Source organism: Berghia stephanieae, chromosome 3, assembly GCF_034508935.2.
Source record: "Berghia stephanieae isolate SIO BIC M18660-M18661 chromosome 3, UCSD_Bste_1.3, whole genome shotgun sequence".
Lineage (NCBI taxonomy): Eukaryota > Metazoa > Mollusca > Gastropoda > Nudibranchia > Aeolidiidae > Berghia > Berghia stephanieae.
Window position 1 is genome coordinate 50385479 of NC_088362.1, and position 12500 is coordinate 50397978.

The 12500-nt window shown below is 36.8% G+C and overlaps 1 protein-coding gene across 1 annotated transcript in view; it reads right to left on the minus strand.

The window, feature by feature from the left end:
• LOC144967940 (protein O-mannosyl-transferase TMTC2-like) overlaps positions 1 to 12500 on the minus strand; it is a 53592-nt gene that overhangs the window by 8992 nt on the left and 32100 nt on the right. The window contains exons 4-6 of the mRNA XM_078905739.1: positions 3247 to 4189; positions 2578 to 2692; positions 566 to 651 (exon numbers count right to left, since the gene is read on the minus strand). Of these exons, the coding sequence (XP_078761865.1) occupies positions 566 to 651; positions 2578 to 2692; positions 3247 to 4189 (1144 nt within the window). The remainder of the gene's footprint in view (positions 1 to 565; positions 652 to 2577; positions 2693 to 3246; positions 4190 to 12500) is intronic.

Here is a 12500-nt window from a genome sequence, read left to right on the forward strand (position 1 = left end):
GAAAGTGTTAAATGCGAGTGTGTGTGTGTGTGGGGGGGGGGGGAATGGGGTGTGCGAGTATTAAATGTGTGTGTGTGTGTGAGAGAGAAGAGAGGAGAGAAGAGAGAGAGAGAGAGAGAAAGAAGAGAAGAGAGAGAGAGAGAGAGAGAGAACAGACAGAGAGAGAGAGACAGAGGGAGAGGCAAAGTGAAAGAAATAGAAAGAAAGAGAGAGAGCGAGAGAGAGAGAGAGAGAGAGAGGGGGGGGAGGGGGCGGAGAGAGAGAGAGAGTGAGTGAGAGGCGAAGTGAAAGAAATAAAGAAACAAAGAGAGAGAGAGAGAGAGAGAGAGAGAGAGAGAGAGAGAGAGAGAGAGAGAGAGAGAGAGAGAGAGAGAGAGAGAGAGAGAGACTTTTCTAAAATATTTAATTTGAATGTTAGTGGGATCGTTTCTTTTTAAGGCCACGAAGCATAGCATTTACAAACATTAGTAACAAAAATATTTTTTTCTTCTTCGTGTCTTTTTTTTTTCTGGGATCATCACCGTACATTACATCGATCAACAACCAACATCATCCACGTCCCTACCTGACAATTTGGGTCTAAATTTGATTGCATAGTTGTAGCTCTCTGCTGCCTCTTGGTATCGTCTCTCGTTCTGTAACAGGATCCCTCTGGAAATCACATCATTGGGAAGATAGGACAGGAAGAGATCAAATGAAAAACGAGATTTTTTTTTTTTTAACTTAACATGTCAGAAATTTAAATAAAATAAAATAAAGTTCCCTTTATTCATCCCATAGGGGAAATTTGTCTCTAGGGTCTATTCCAAGGGAAGACTGGAATAACCCAGGCGTCAGCCGCAATGCAGCGCCGAAAATTGATCTAGGCGAGGTGACTTGCTCAAGGCCACACAGCGCAGCGGCGGGTGATCAAACTCGGTACCTTCCGGGTACGAAGCAAAGACAGTAACGCTGAGCCACGCTTCCCTCTAATTTTATTATTATTATTATTATTATTATTATTTTGCCGAAAAGAACTTTATTTTTTTAAAAACTGAACAGGTCAGAAATTTACCAAAAAGATCTTTTTAAAATTTAAAAATGCAAGGGTTGAGGGGGGATGGGGGGATATAACAAAGCATAACGTAAGACATCATAGTAAGGGTTGTTTAGGTCAAAGTATTTTTAATACCCTTTAACAAAAGATTCGGGTCAAAAATTCCCTTATAAGATCAGAACTACGATCATCATTTACATCATGTGCGATCAAAAAATAACAATTAAAAATTATTCATCAATAAATACATACATTTTAAGTTAATCTTATTTTTGAAATGATTTATACTTTTGAAGTCTTGAATTATATCTTTTAAACTGTTCGATGTATTTCCTGTCTTTACAATTTAAAACCAAAAAAAATTTAAAAAAAAATAAATTATTTTCCTAATGGTTATAGAAGAAGAATGTGTGAATTATAATAATTATAAGTAGATAGCCGTTTATTTTGGAATTGAATGTATTGTAAAGACTTGCCATCATTTCGACGGGGGAGAGAATTTTATATATAATTTGGTTCGAATTTGTAAACTATCTCCTACTTTAACCCTTAACGGGTTAGGATTGATCCTACTTTAACCTAACATAATATCTCACTCTTTCCACGAAGAGAAAGTAAGAGAGGTGCAACTTGGGCTTCAAAAACTCGGGCTTCAATGGGTCACTTTTACTGCTCTCTTGGTGTAAACGATGATCGTGTCTAAGTTAGAGTAATTATAAATCCTGCCTATAAAGTAAAGTGATAAGGGAAAACATTCTCCAAAATTAAAATAAAAAATTAAAAACCAACAACAACAAAACAACCCAAAGCGTTGCTGCTTCTTTGGGAGGTTGATCTCTTATGATAAAAAACAAAACAAAAAAAAAAAACAAAAAAACAAAAAACAAAAAAAAAAAAAAAAAAACAGAACAAAGCAAAAAGAAAAAAACACTCACACAAAAAACAAGAAACAAACAAATGTCAGTTTCCATTGTGATCTTTAAGTCATAGATTAACACAAAACTCCTCAATCTAACATTTCTATAGACTAAAACTTGCAGGGCACAAAATTAACAGTATATTTACTTGCTACCCTTTAATTAAGAGGTCAGACTATGAAATGAAATGTGTTTCGGCCTGATCTGAATGAAATCTGGATACCCACCAGAGGAGCCTGAAATGAAAGAAAAAGACCTAATACATGTATAATGTATGGTGCGGCTATGTAGTCTAGTGGTATGACACTCGCTTTCGGATCGGAAGGTCCTGGGTTCGAGCCTCGCGCTCGGCGCATAGTTGAGTCCTTGGAAAAGGCTCTTTACTCACATTCTCTGACCGTACTCAGGTGTAAAATGAGTACCTGGCCGTTAACAGCGTTGTCATTGTCCGAAAAATTGTAATATCGCCTAACAGGCGTCATGTCCCGTCCTTCGTGTTAAATGTTGCTGTTGGCCAGGGACCCATTGTAAAGCGCTTTGAGCGCATTTAGTGGATATTGCGCTATATAAAGCTCAATATTTTTTTTTAATTTTAATTTTTTATAATGTAACATAGGGACTTACAGGTTATAATGAACATCTGCCATGTTGGGTCTGTGTGACAAAGCATTTCTGTATGACTGCTCTGCATCGGATGTCCTGTTCTGGTCATTGTAGATGTTTGCTAGATTGCCCCAAGCTGGAATTAGGTGGAGAAAGAAGGAACGAAAAGGTTTTTGTAATAATAATAATAATTATAATAATAATAATAATAATAATAATAATAATAATAATAATAATAATAATAATAATAATAATAATAATAATAATAATAATATAATAATATAATAATAATATAAAGATGATGATGATGATGATGATGATGATGATGATGATGATGATAATGGGGATAATACCTGTAATAATAATAATAATAATAATAATAATAATAATAATAATAATAATAATAATAAATTATTATTATTATTATTATTATTATTATTATTATTATTATTATTATTATTATTATTATTATTATTATTATTATAGCCATTTGTTCATATAGTTATGAAATTAAAGCCAACATTTCGTAATTCTACGTTTTAGAAGGCAGGCTGTATATTATTATTATTATCATTATTATTATTATTATTATTATTATTATTATTATTATTATTATTATTATTATTATTATTATTATTATTATTATTATTATTATCATTATTATTATCATCATCTATGTTGTATGCTAACCTTTGGCAGGGTTGACAGAAATTCCAGAACTGTACAGTCTTTCCTCCGTCTCCCAGTCTCGATTACGGGTAACTGTTTTGATGCAGAAAGAGGCAAAAAGGACACAGAATACCGCCACGATGGTCTTTCTCTTGAAGTCAGAAGTCATGTGACGATAGAGGTAGTCTAGCCCCGCCCCTACTAATAGACACACCCCCATACTTGGAATGTAAAGGATTCTCTCAGCAACAACGAAGCCCACGTAGAATAGGATGTTGCTGGCAGGGAGGAAGGGGAGGACGATGATGGCGAAGGAGATGATGATAATATCAACAGTGCGGCAGTGATGATGGTGAGGACTGAATGGAATAAAACTACAAATGTTGCTGTTGACATCGTGTCGTAGATGCCCATTGGTCATGTGATTAAAGCTATTTTTTCTACTGTCTTTGTGAGATGGAGAAGATGATATTTTGTTATTATTGTTATTATTATTATTATTATTATTATTATTATTATTATTATTATTGCTATTATTATTATGACTCGGTGATAATTTGGTATGGTGGCCATTTAAAAGTTTGTTGTGCCTCGTATTAAAATAATCAACATCACTGTGTGTTTCTATCATGGTATACACACAATAGCACAACACACATAGTAATGAATAAAATATAAAAGTGATGATATTTCTAGGATCCGTCGTGCTTTCCAATAACGGTATGGCCTCCATTGACCAATCAAAACTGAGCGTCCTCGGACACAACAACATCCAGAAGTTGACGGTAGGGAGGTAGAGAAACGTCAGACATCTGGTTAGAAGACTGTCGGCATCAGCTGCCGGATTATCCGATGGAGCGAATTCGGGTGGTTTGTTCCCCATGAAGTACATCCTGAATGCAACCAATGAAGAGGTGTAGGTGGTCAGTAACACAAGTCCTTCGAGTAATGGACGGTATCCAGCCTGGTGTGTGTAAGGGGTATGGGGTGAATTTGTGGGGAGAAAATATAACAAAGGATGTTTAATTTGAATAAGATACGCAAAACAACAACAATAACAGCGATATCAATAATAATAATAATAATAATAATAATAATAATAATAATAATAATAATAATAATAATAATAATAATAATAATAATAATATCCACCATCAGTAGAATAATAAAATACTATGAAAGGAGTGGCTTTGTCTTTGTTAAGAAATCGAAGAGATAAAGGTCACAAATAACGTTTGTCGACTCTCCGATTAGTCATTTTACCAGTGTAAACATCACTAAATCACCAATCATAAAATCAAAAAGAAAAAAAAATAGCGGGATTTTAAAAATCTTGGCATGATTTTTTTCAAGATCATAAAAAAAAAACCGGATAGCCCCAACATCAAAGTGGTCGGCTTCATCATGTATTGAGGAATTCTTTCAGTGCGTGTAACATTTTCCTCCTCGACGAATTAAACCTTGAACTTTAATAACAGTATACCATAAAGAATTGAGTTTTTATAAAGCGTAATATCCACTAAACGTGCTCAAAGCGTTTTACAAAGGGTCCCTAGCTAACAGCAACACGAAACATGAAGAACAAGACATGACGCCTGTTAGGCGATATTACAATTTTTCTTCCGACATGGCGAACGCTATTAACGACCAGGTGCTCATTTTACACATGAGTACGGTGAGAGAATATCTGTACATAATATGATGAGGACACCTCAAGAAGTATTCTGCAATCAGTGGACCCGGCATTCATTATATATGATCTAAAATGCCGAATTTACTGCATTTTCATTGCTTGGAATAACATTGAACATTGCTTAGGCTATAGCCTACTTATAAATAGAACGAAAATGACGTCACTCAGTTCTTGGTTATTGTCTCTTGCCATCCACGTTTGTGAGTAATTCTCACTTAACTGTATTATCCAGACTATAAACGTTTCAGGTTACACAGAGTTTTGTGGGTTGGTCCGTTATACTTCCGGATGGAAATGTTGTGAGCTTCTAAACCAAGCGCATACTATCTTTACGATCAAAACACTTGGGAGTGGGATGTGATTTTCGTGCACCACAAATTACGCATTGAATTCCAACACATCATCCGAAGTTTCTCTCAGAAAGATGTAGATAATTGTTATAATCCAATCTCTCTGGTGTTATGTGAGGATATTATTATACGATAATTTCTGATTGTCATAAAGGTCGAGGTTTTTCATTGATCTATGTTCATTGCCTCAGGTTTCTATTTTCTCTATATATATATTTAAAAAAAAAATAATAATAAAATTTAAAAAAAAAATCAGCTTCTCGATTTCAAGCGAGAGCACAGAAAACGAATTCGTTAAGGTGTTGGCGGTAATTTGGTTCGATTCTGTCATCACGACATTTACCCCTCTCCTTACCAGCCATTTTCATGATTTTCCCCAAAACTTCACACCCAACTGACACAAAAATATATTTTTTATCACTCAAACACAATAACATTAAAGTTCTTGCGAGACATAATTTCTTTAGCAAAACATGCTCTACAACACACTGTTCATTTTCTTTAAATTTTATGATGTGCAAAAGAAAAATGTTGGTCGTAACGTAACGAATGTGACGATTTTCCTGTAGCCTAGTTGGTAAGGAGAGGGTTAAAGAAACGCTTTTAAAAAAAGTTCAAGAGTAAGAGCCTTTAGAAAGAAGTGATAATAGCCTTGAAAATAGTTAACTACGTCTTTATCATGTTTCCTTGGTTCTATTCCAAAATGTTTTTTACGACTCCGACTGCAGATGGAATTTTTGTTCAAAGAGTAAATAACCTAAATAGTGGTCTAGTGGTATGACACTCGCTTTCGGATCGGAAGGTCCTGGGTTCGAGCCTCGCTCGGCGCACAGTTGAGTCCTTGGAAAAGGAGTACCTAACCGTTAACAGCGTTGTCTCTGTCCGAAAAAGATTTTAATATCGCCTAACGGGCGTCATGTCTCGTCCTACATATTAAGTGTTGCTGTTGGCCTGGGACCCCTTGTAAAGCGCTTTGAGTACGTTTAGTGGATATTGCGCTATATGAAAAAGCTCAATTTAAATAGTGGATGCCGAACTCAATCCACGTTACTCTAGTTACGATGCAAATGCCTTATCTCCTCAGCCATCACAAGTTGGATTCAATAGTCTGATGTCACGTCGCCCAGCAACGGCGGCCATCGTGGTTCTAAACAAAGAAAATAGGTACTTTTTATTCTCCATGCTGACTAGAACTTTTCATATGTCTTGTGATCAGAAAGTATAAAAGTCAAAACATGATCATATTTATAATGTTTTTCTCCTCTTGATACACGTTTATGCTCGTCGGAGAAATATTTCATAAGGGCGTCCGCCATTGTTCCGATAGTTTAGAGCCAGTTACTAAGTTACCATGCGTCATTTCGAGGGAAGTGACGACATGACTGTTGAAGCGTCTTTCATATAGGAAATATATAAAGTGAATAAATAAATTTAAAAAAAAAATAAACAGCCACAATTTATAAGTTTTTACCACGCTCACTACTTTATCCCTTCACCCCAGTATAAAGTCATGGCATATGGAACCAAATTAAAATTTTAGACTTAGAAAGAATTCGTATTTTGTACTTAATAGTAGCATTCCTACAAAATCAGTCATTGCCTGTAAGCAGGTAGATACATACGCACTCATGAGTCGAGTGGGACTGTGGGTAATGGGTATAAATTGTCTTACCCAAAGACAGAATGAAGGCTCTCTGATTATTGCCATCGACCAAGCTCGCATGAAATGTTACAAGTCGAAACAACGTAAAATCCCGGGCTTACATAATACTAAGCTGCTAGAAGCTTCAGATTGTATTTGGTATTGAACAAATATGAATATAACAGCTTAAAAACATGGAACAAATAATCAACGTTTAAAGCTCAAACCCCTTCTTCGGCCAATAATAAAACAGTTAAAACTAATATACTTGTAAGTTTCATTGAAGTATTACCGTTTCCACTTCTGGTCGATGGCTGAGGAAGAGTTTTGAGCTCGAAATGTTCCGTGTTAATTTTTGTTATTGCTATTTATTTTTTCACATTAAATTCGAAGCTGTACTTTTTCTTCAACACTTTTAACCCCGGACTTTTTCATCGCAATAACGATAGACTATTCAGATTCAGGACATTCGTGAAACCTTGTAATAGATCTTTAATAATAAAAATGTCATTGTCATCATTATTGATATTGCTTTACTCTTTAACCTGAAAACCTTTAAAAAAAAATAAAATAAAAATAAAAAAGCGTTTGATTCCATTATGAGACAGCGAGAGTTGAATGAAATTACAAGGTGGGGGGGGGGGGGGGGGGGGGGGGGGGGGGGGGGGGGGGGGGGGGGGGGGGATACAAAGTGAATGTCAATAAAATAAGAATCGTGCGCACGATTTCTTTTGATTTCCCATGTGCGATAATTGTTATATGGCAACAGATACGGGATATTATCTGCCTCCTTTTATTGGGGGGGGGGGGGGGGGGGGGGGGAGACGAGAGAGAAGGGAGAGGTGGGGGGGAGAAGGCAAAAAGAGGGGGGGTGGGAGAGGTGAGCAAGGCAGATAGGTCAGGGAGGGGAGAGGGGTGGAAAGGAAAATAAGGGCAAAAGGGGAGGTAGGGGGGGGGGGGGGGGAAAGAATAAGAAAAGGGAGAGAGAGGAGAGAGTAGGAGAGAGAGAGAGAGAGAGAGAGAGAGAGAGAGAGAGAGAGAGAGAGAGAGAGAGAGAGAGAGAGAGTTGATGTAATATGAAATATGTACGTACAATAAAATGTGTTATCCACGTGTTAAAAATATAACGGTAAGCAATGTTACAGCAGGTATTGACAGTTTTATTGTTATTATATCACGTCGTTTTAACTCCTAAACGACGGCGAGACAATGTATTTTCAATCATAATTTCTCCTATGATTTGCAGAACTAAATTTTCTCTTAAACCAGTTAACCGCGGCACTCTGGAAAATATGTATTTAAAAATTTGGCCAGAAAACTCGTCCTTCAAATATCAACCGATTTAAATGGCCCTCATCTTGGCAAAAACTCTCAAACCTGGGACTTCGCGAAGCATTACTTAGTCCCAGGTTTGTGAGTTTTTGCCAAGATTAGGGTCATTTAAATCGGTCGATATTGTCAGGACGAGTTTTCTGGCCAAATTATTAAATACGTGTTTTTCCAGAGTACGGCAGTAAACTGGTTAAAGAGAGCAGTAAATGCGATATGACTGGTTACTGATTTCTGTTTTTATGAAAAATGGTGAAATGTGGAGGCAGATCAGAATGCAATTCAAACCAACCTGTCAAGTGTTGACGCAGCAACTCTTTTTCTTAACCTCAGGAATGGGAGATCCAAAAATTTGTCGTCATTTTGTCAATTTACTTTTTTTTTTTTTTTTTAAATCATATATTTATCTGTCTTATTAAATTCTAAATTTACATATTTTTAATTATACGAGTATCATTTATGTGCATGGCATTTCACCGAAGTGTACTTATTTTCAGGTCTGATAACCCAAATTGTTATGGGCTCATTGTTGTCATGGAAATTCAAGCCAACGTAAAACAATATTGTCCATTACAACAATGTTACAGCAAGCTCATAAAAGCCTACGGCCATAAGACCGGCTAATAGGTGCACCTCGCTTCATACTCAATATTATAGACGTTTACGTAGATATTGACGCATGAACTGTTGTTTTTGAAAAAAACGCTTTTGATGGACTTTAAATGTGCTGCGATTACTCGTACATATCGATCTATTCGTTTGAATAAAAACCTTTTAAGTCAGAAAATGCTTTTAACCTTTCTTGATAAAGGAAATCTGTAGATCAAGTGTTTTGTCATTATAGATTTGTTTGGTTGGTTGTATTTTTTTATAGAAATTCTTACAAATAAATAGATAAATACATAAATAAATAGAATAAAATTAAAGTTAACATAATAAAATGTAAAAATAGTTTTTAAAAAATAACAACGACAACAACAACAACAACAACAACAACAACAAAATCAAAAAAAAGAAATACAAACACAATATTTAAAGCAAATTCCACAATCGAGTAAACGAGAGTTACATGTATCTAGTTGAATCCTTGATTTCCCGGTCACTGACAAAGCAATAATAACAAGGGGGGGGGGGGGGGGGCACGGTGGATCAAAGACAAATATACTATTCACGATTATAGATCTAGCACGCGGAGTCCAAAGGAATAAAATCACATATTATCATAATATGAATAAAAGAAAAAAATGTGTATTACATTAAGTATGGAGATTCATTTGATTTGTTGTTAATGTTATTTAAATACAGATTTTAATATAAAACTTATTTTTCTAACATTTCTGTGGGCAATGACAGGTAAAATAAATTCCCAAAAGCAAAGTGAAAATCAATTAACATTTTGATGGGGTTATTTCATCACCTCTTTCATGAGAAAAAAAGTAATCAAGAATTGTTATTATCCAGTCTCAAACGAAAACATGTCCGTGTTTTTAAAAATAACATTCTAAAATACCGCAGATCAAAATAAATAGCTCAAATTTTGATTAGTTGGTGAAAGGGAAAATTCATTGACGACGACGTGGATTGTTTAAGGGCTAACCCACATCGGAGACTGACTCCGACGACCCGGAACTGCCGTCCTGTGCCGTCTTCCGGATAAAGACATCGGGCACGTACAAAATACTAAGATTAAAGAGAAGAGCAGCTTGGCCAACGAATACCAAGCTCGAAACCCCCCCCCCCCCCCCCCCCCCCCACAGAGGACGTCGGGTGCTTGGTATAGGTAGGTCTAGCGGCTCTTCTCTTTATTCTTATTCTTAGTATTCTGTCCGTGCCTGACGTCTTTATCCGGAAGACGGCAGAGGACGGCAGTGACGGGTCGTCGGAGTCAAGTCTCCGGTGTGGGTTAGCCCTAAGGGTGTGCAGTACGAAGATATCGGCATCCAAATAACAATAATATTAACTGATAGCAACTTGTATCACTGCTGATAGGCAGGAGAGGGTAATGTTAAATTATGTTGTGTCCTAAAGGTCGTCGCGGTAAAATATTTTCTAATAAAGATCTTGTTCTCATATTATGCAGCTTTAAGATAGCCAAAAGCAACATTCGATGGAAGAAGAAGAAAAAGTAAGGTGTGTGCAAACATGGAGTCTACATATTTTCATATGACCTCCGGCGTCAATTTGGTATTAGAAGAATAAACGTGTTAAGATAATTGAGTTTTTAATCATTATGATCAGAAATCAAGAAATTTAAGGGTTTTTTTAAGTATGAGAAAAAAATCATCTCATCAATGAAAGCATCTAATTTTGGTCTAATTTTATTTTTAAAACGCTTAAAATACAATTGTAAGCATCGGGTTTTGTTACACCAAGCAGACATAACAAACACAAAGGCAGACCCACAACACTACGATAAATAAAGACCTCCAGCGCCTCGATGACGCACAAGAACTGAGATTCGAAATGGATTTAGCATACCGGAGACTCATGGCGGCAGACCGTCATCCGTGGAAAGAACTCAACAAAACAGAGAAGCTGCCAAAGCGTACCAGTACAAAGATTAGAAAGCGATTGGCAATAAGTCAAGTAAATCAAGTACGCCTCAGGTCCACCCGAGGAACTAATAGTTTTTTTCTTTTAGAGAGCTTTTTTATATAGCGCAATATCCACTAAATGTGCTCAAAGCGCTTTACAAAGGGTCCCTGATTAACAGTAACAGTAACACGTAACGTGTTGAACGAGACATGACGCCTGTTAGGCGATATTACAACTTTTTCAGAGACAACACTGTTGAAGGCCAGGTACTCATTTTACACCTGAGTACGATGAGAGAATGTGGGTAAAGAGTCTTTTCTAAGGACTAAACTATGTTTCGAGCGAGGCTCGAACCCAGGACCTTCCGGTCCGAAAGCGAGTGCCATACCACTAGACCGTATAGCCGCAAATCATCTCTGGGTCCACCCCGACATAAAACCGTTTTTAGACGATTTTAGACATAATATAATGATGTTATTAATACACCCCCCCCCCCCCTAGAGGCGGTGCGTGCGACCTTTCTTGTGATGAGGTCATGCATCGACTTCTCGGGTACAAATGAGCGTAGACAGAAAGAATCTATCTACCTTGTAACTAAGACAAACCTTTAAAATCTAAACTGCCTTTTCCTCTCAATAAAAGTCATTGCTTCGCGTAACCCCTACAGAAGCCTGAATTAAATGTATTACAGTATTCATGTTTCCCTGTTACCTTCAGGTGTCTGCCTCAGGTGTTGAATGATCTCAGGTTAGTGTGGATCTCAGGTGTTAAATGGTCTATAAAAACGGATGCATCATTACACTTCTTGTTTTCACACCCCTTCCCCCCTCCCCATCTCCCTCTACCTATTCTCAAAAAGCCCAAAAATAAGGACAACGAAAAGCATATTACATATAATACATCTTTAGCCTAGCCGCATCTTAGATATCTTGGTAATTGATAGTATGCAGATGACGTCACTCAGGCCTTTGTTATTGTTTTTGCCATCCGCGTTTGTGAGTTGTTCTCACTAAACTGTATTAACCAGACTATAAAAGTTCATGGTTACACAGAGTTTGTGTGTTGGTCCGTTATACTTCCGGATGGCAATGTTGTGAACTCCTTGGCCAAGCGCATTCTATCTATACGATAAATCGACGGACTTGGATTTACCTAGCTGTAGTAATGGCCCCAGTCTTTTTTCCATCGGACTCTGACGAAACACATTTTTGTTGCATTTTATCATTTTCAGTTAAATTAAATAGATTGAGCTTTTATATAGATAGCGCGATATCCACTAAACGTGCTCAAAGCCCTTTACAAGGAGTCCCTGGCCAACAGCAACAGGTAATATGTAGAACGAGACATGACGCCTGTAAGGCGATATTATAATATTTTTTTTTAGACATAAACGGCCAGGTACTCATTTTACACCCTAGTATGGTGACAGAATGTGAGTAAAGAGCCTTTTCCAAGGACTTAACTATGCGCCGAGCGAGGCTTGAACCCATGACCTTCCGGTCCGAAAGCGAGTGTTATACCACTAGACCACGTAACCGCACAACAGCTGTACTCTAGAAAGATACGTATGTATTTGAAAATTTGGCCAGAAAACCTGTCCTTCAAACATCCATCGATTTAAATGACCATCATCTTGGCAAAAACTCTCAAACCTGTGACCCTGTTTTTTCCACAGAACGGCAGTTAACTGGCTAATCGACAGATATTCAAAGTTTTCCTGCAAAAT